The sequence below is a fragment of the Podarcis erhardii genome (assembly GCF_964252035.2).
Source record: "Podarcis erhardii genome assembly, chromosome: 5".
Taxonomy (NCBI): Eukaryota; Metazoa; Chordata; class Lepidosauria; order Squamata; family Lacertidae; genus Podarcis; species Podarcis erhardii.
This window is the reverse complement of record NC_138509.1, coordinates 55662412-55668350: the sequence shown is the minus strand read 5'-3', so window position 1 is coordinate 55668350 and position 5939 is coordinate 55662412. Positions and strand designations below refer to the sequence as shown.

The window sequence follows — 5939 nt, the reverse complement described above, 5'->3', positions numbered from 1 at the left end:
TCAGACGGCCGCCCTACTCCTTTAAGCTCCTCCCTCTCCACCTTCCTCCGCCCCCGTTTCCTTGAAACCCGGCTACGTACATGAGAGAGAGGCGGGGGGAGTCATAGTCAGCGCGAGTCCGGGAAAGAGGCATCTGGCGGAACTGGAGTAGAACCGCGCATGCGTAGTTTAGTGTCAAAGCGAGGCGGTTGAGAGTGGAGCGGGAGGAGAGCGAGTTGGGAGTGGCTTTTCTACCAGGCTCTCGGTCGAGAGTGGCTAAGGAGAGTGCGCGTGCGTGACTGTAGTTGGGAGGGAGGGAGGGAGGGAGAGAAGCGAAGCGCAGCCGGGCTCGGGTGGTGGTTGGAGGCGCGGGGAGGAGGAGAGGAAATCGGCATAAGGAGGCTTATTGCTCTGCCCCGCCCCCACAGAGGAAGTGGGAACACAGAAGGCGGCGGCGAAGACGAAGACGCCGGATCCGTCTCGGGCCGGGTGAGAGGCTGAAATGAGCTTCCCTGTGGGTCGTGGGCTCCTTTATTCGCAGCGCTTTCCCTTTCCCACTTCCTACCCCCCCCATACTAAAATAAGTGGGGCTTGTTGTCGTTACGACCGTTGGTACTAATTCTCCGGAGGGGGGGAGGTCTCCTTCAGCCCAGACTCCTATGGCTTTTCTTTTCCACACAGAAGTGAAGCGCGCGGGGGGGGGGGGGGAGAGAGATTTATTTCACACGCCCCCTGCTTTGTGGAGTAGCTCCACTTTATCCCTCAAAAACTCCGGTGGAGCCCCTCCCTCACGCCTTAAAGCAAAATCCATGATTGACTTTGAATTGTTGTGGGGATTGGTTAAGTGTCTTTCGGGGAGGGACCGGAGAGTTCGTGAGTTGTCAAGGCGGGACGGTCTTTCTCACTTTCCTCTTCTCTCCAACAGGCGAAACTGGCTCCCAACGCCCATTGAATAAGGAGTCTTTTTATTTTATTTTACCCAAAACATGAAGGAGGATGTGCAGTCTTCACAGTGTTGGAGTCCTGAAGCTGTTTCATCAAGCGAAAGGAGGCTTGTCCTGAAATGGTGCCTATAATCCTTGTTGCTAAATAAGTAGTATTGGAGTACTGTAGTAGGATTTGAATACTGCTGTCTGCCTTTTCGTTGTTTGGCACAAGTATCCTCCACCAGATGTTTTGCTACACCATCAAAAATATTGTGCTGGTGTGTTTTTTCCAGCCCCAAGACTGCCACAACTGATGGCTGTAGACCATCAATGTACTTTATCTAGTAGCATCTTTGGGGCCTTGCCATGTACTATGGTATGGTTATTATGAGCAAGAAATTTGCGATCAAATGATTCTTTGGCTTTTAAAGCTAGAGAGATAGACTTGAAAGAAGTTGTTCTACTTGACATTGGATTATTGTATACTGCATCTAAAAATTAAGGTCAAAAACTCTTTTTTTCTGTTGGTTTGCTGGCAGCATCAAAGTTCTCACGTGACATAACTGCCGCAATTGTGTGCCTTTTATCCCTTTGAACCATAAAGCAAGGAAGAAAGGTGTTGGCAAAAGCCAAACTGTTGTCTACTCTGAGGTTTTGATACAGTTTTTGAGTTACTGGTAGTTTAAAAAGCAAAGATGTCATTCTTCAATTTTCGTAAGATCTTCAAGTTGGGGGGTGAGAAGAAAAAGAAGCAATATGAGCATGTCAAGAGAGACTTAAACCCAGAGGACTATTGGGAAATTATAGGAGAACTGGGAGATGGTGCTTTTGGAAAAGTATTCAAGGTAAGAAATTTTGTTTTGTCTTATATTCCTGCTGTAATCCTGAAATATGAACACTGTCTTTGTCTATAACCTGTAACTTGGGAACATCTCATTATATCATAAAGATTTCATTATCCTTAGAATGATTTTGGTTGTTCTGTTGTTTACATCTTAGGTCAAACATGGTTTTTCTTTTGATCATGCCAGCCTTCCAACTCTACAGTTCTTTGATTCTATGAATTGTCGCAGTTTAGAATAATAGAAATATGAGATGGAAAAGTATTGGATCATTAATCCACCCTTTTTTCCTCTTTGGTATTGCAAAGTTGTTCTTGTTGGCTGGTTTTTCAACTATGACTGGTTTTGAATTTCATTTATAAAAAATAGAAGAGTTTCTTGCATGTATATATCTGGATTCTCTTCATTTCACCACTGTCAAAATGCAGGCCTTACTAGATGCAGTTTGTTATGAAAGCATGAAATTAGTTTCTTTCAACAAAGTACATTGCTGGGGGGGGGGGGAAATACTCAATTTTGTGTGTGTTTTTCATATAACATTGTTTTTGTATAACTTCTGCAAGTGCTGCTTATCACTTCAACCTTCCTTTCTCTAGATGACAAGCTGCTTTCTAAACAGTTGGCTTAGGCTTAGCAAGATCTTTATGAAGTAACTCCTAAAAGGAAGAATCCCATTCCTCATAGATACAGTACTATGCCTTTGGTTTTGAATTGCTGATTTATGGTGGTTGGGGGAATATATGTGAATATATGCAAAACAGCATTTTAAAGCATGAGCTCATCAGAGAGCAGAATTGAGAGGTTTGCATATTAGAGATTGGTAGAACAAGTATTAAGTGTTTTAAGGAAAAACACACTCAGAGGAAGCAATAATACAATTTTCAGGCATCTCATTCTTTAGTGCATGGTACTAATTTTACGAATTATCTTTTAAGGACATCCAGCTTACTGGTTGTCACTACATCTTATAAGAGCCAATTCTATAGTTTCGTTATGTAGGAGGTAGTATACCTCTGTGTACCAGTTGTTGGCATTTGAAAGTGGGGAAGAATGTGCTCAGATCCTGCTTTGAAACTTCCTCTAGGCATCTTGTTGTTGCAGTGAGAATAGGTTACTGGACTAGATGGGTCTATGGTCTGAGTCACCAGGGCTCTTCATATAGTATTTCAGTACTGTACTCTTCATTTTGGTGTGGGACTGAGATTGCCTTGTTCAAAAAGATCAAATATCTAGGAATTTGGATCTCTACAATCTATCTATCTATCTATCTATCTATAATTATGCGGAAGTATGGATGGAGATCAAAAAAGACCTGGGAATTTGGAGTAGACTAAATCTATTGTTATGGGGAAGAATCTTGACTATCAAGATGTCAGTGCTGCCAAAAATGCTATTCTTATTCCAAATGATCCCTATAATAAGCAGGACAAGCTGCTTTAAATAGTGGCAGAAAGAACTAGCAAAGTTCATATGGCAAGGCAAAAAACCTAGAATTAAGTATAAACTTTTGACGGAGAAAGAGGGGGCTTTGCATTGCCGGACCTCAAATTATACTATGAAGCTGTATGTCTTTGCTCGACAAAGGAATGGATGATTTTGAAAAACACAAATATATTGGACATAGAGAGATGGGATAATAGATTCGGCTGGCAGGGGTATTTGGGCTATAACAGAGTGAAAGCACATAGAGGCTTCCTCAAGCATATAATTAGAAAATACTCAGTCTGGGAATGATACCAAAAAGTTATTAGAACCAAATACACCATGGTGGTTATCGCCTTTGGAGGCTTTTGCTGTAAAGAAAAGTTTGTTAGGATTTTGACATGGTACAAAAGAAAATGAAATAAAGTGAGAAGAAGCTGTTAAGAGGTAGAGGGAAGTCAATCATTATTATTTAAAGTATGCAAATATGCATAGAAAAATAATGTGGAAGACATATGTCAATGTAAAAGGAATTGTTGATGTGTATTTTAAATTGCAAAAATATCATTTAAAAAAAGAGATTGCCTTGTTCACCCTGTTGGGTCCTGGGAGATGGAGGACTGTGATCCTGTTGATTCCCCTGAACCTCTCATTTGGTTGGTAGTACTACTGTTCTTGCAATAAATATTTAATCTGTTATATACCAGGTTGCACTCCCAGCATCAGGCTCATAGATTTGGGGGTGGTTCCTGGATCTGCCCTATTTATGCAGGTGCCTGTGACATAACTATCTGGTCTACTATCTTGCACCCTTTCATTGAGAAATCAGATCAAGTCTCATTTGTTCATGGCTTAGTCACCCCCAGGTTGGATTATGTAAAGTATCCTACATGGGGCTCCTCTTGAACACAGTTCAATTGGTTCAGAATACTGCTGCGAAACTGTTATCTGGAGTCACCAGGAATTTGGTTGTACCAACTTAACAGCTTTTGATTTCTTTCCAGGCTCAATTCAAGAGGTTGATTGGGCCTTAAATGCCCTGACTGCCTGGACTGGACAAATCAGCTTGAGGTTTGCTGTCCTTCTGCTGACACAGGTGCAGCTAGTTGGAATGAGAGAGGCCTTTTTGATGGTTGCACCCAGGTTATGGAATAATTTCTCCTGGGACGTTTATATGCCTCTTCATTACCTGCTTTCAAACATGCCTTGAAAACTGTTGCTTTCAGTGGGCATTTTTTAACTGAGACTTTTTGAATACAGTAGTTCGTTTGCTCTCTGCTGGTTTCATTAGATTCTACTTGATTATATTGTTTTGTTTTTGTATTTAGCCACCTTAACTGCATTTGCATAGAAAGCCAAAATGTAAGTGTTGGAATACCCAAAGCTAAATCTTTGTTTTAGCTTTTCATTAGCATTAAAAGAGGAACTTAAAATACTACCCAAAAATCACTTTCACTTTAGAAAATTATGGTGGAGAGATATAGCCCTGTTTAGGGAAGTTTTTAATGTTTGATATTTTGATGTATTTTTAACCTTCTGTTGGAAGCCACCCAGAGTGGCTGGGGAAACCCAGCCAGATGGGTTGGGTATAAATAAATTATTATTATTATTATTATTATTATTATTATTATTATTATTATAGCACAAGGATAGGGTGGGAAACCTGTGGCCCTCCAGATATTGTAAGACCCCATCTCCCAGTATGGTTAGTAGTTGGGGATGATGGGAGTTGTGATTTAGCAACTCGCAGAACACCATATATTGCACATCCTGATACAGCATTTCTGTGGAACATGGTTTAAAGTGTGTCTTGTATGACTCATTCATACAAGATAGATGCCAATCTCCTGAACATATTGCATCATGTTAGCTTCTGGAAGTTTTGCACATGCAGTGCTATTCTCTTCAACTTTAGTGAAAAGTACCATAATTGTTTAAGGCTGTACGTTTGATATTTTAATCATCCAATTCCTTGCTTTAATCATGGAGTATGCTTTCATCTTCCTGAGCAGCACAGAAATCTTGGATTCAGTGTGGGATTAAGATTCATAACAGTAGAAAAGACTAGCTACGCTTATCTATTACTGCACATCAGACACAACATTCTCAATTCCTGCAATGTGTTGAAAACAAAAGCAACTAACTTCCTCTGTTATACACAAGCACAGAAATCTTATTAGTTTACATCCCACCTTTCTCGCCAAAGAAGCCCAAGATGGCATATCAGTATACAAAATAGTACTGTTGATATTATCCAGGGTTAATAATTTTTAATTCTTCAAATCAAGGAAGTATGGTGTACATGCTGATTCTTGCCATCTTTCATTAGTCACTTATGAGCTGGGTGTATACCTCATGAGTAATCTCGAGTCTTTCTTTCACACTTCAGTACATGGAGTGTGTATGTAGAATGTATCCACCCATCCCTTTATAAGGCAAGTCATTTTCTCCAAGGTATGAGTTAATTCTTGTTAACCTCAAACATTTATTTTAAGAGGAGGAAGCAAGGTACCAAAAGGGCGTATTAGCTGTTCATGTATATATTTTTGCTAAAATATATTTTTATGGTAGAAAAAACTCATGATTCCAGTTTTGTCTTGAATATAGCACTTCTAGGACACTATTTTCTGAGCAGTCTCCTAGTGCCATGGTTTGGGATTTCCTAAAGCCATTTTGTGGTTTTATTTGCTCAGATTTCAGTTTCTTTTTCATGCTGCATATTTATCTCTGAATTGAATAAGGAACTATGAATAAACTTTATAGATTTCTG

At 40.3% G+C, this 5939-nt stretch overlaps 1 protein-coding gene across 1 annotated transcript in view; it reads left to right on the top strand.

The window, feature by feature from the left end:
* The first annotated feature begins 328 nt into the window (after nt 1-328).
* The window catches only part of SLK (STE20 like kinase), a 45482-nt gene continuing 39871 nt past the window's right edge, over nt 329-5939 (top strand). The window contains exons 1-2 of the mRNA XM_081863414.1: nt 329-468; nt 905-1750. Of these exons, the coding sequence (XP_081719540.1) occupies nt 1601-1750 (150 nt within the window). The 5' untranslated portion in view covers nt 329-468; nt 905-1600. The remainder of the gene's footprint in view (nt 469-904; nt 1751-5939) is intronic.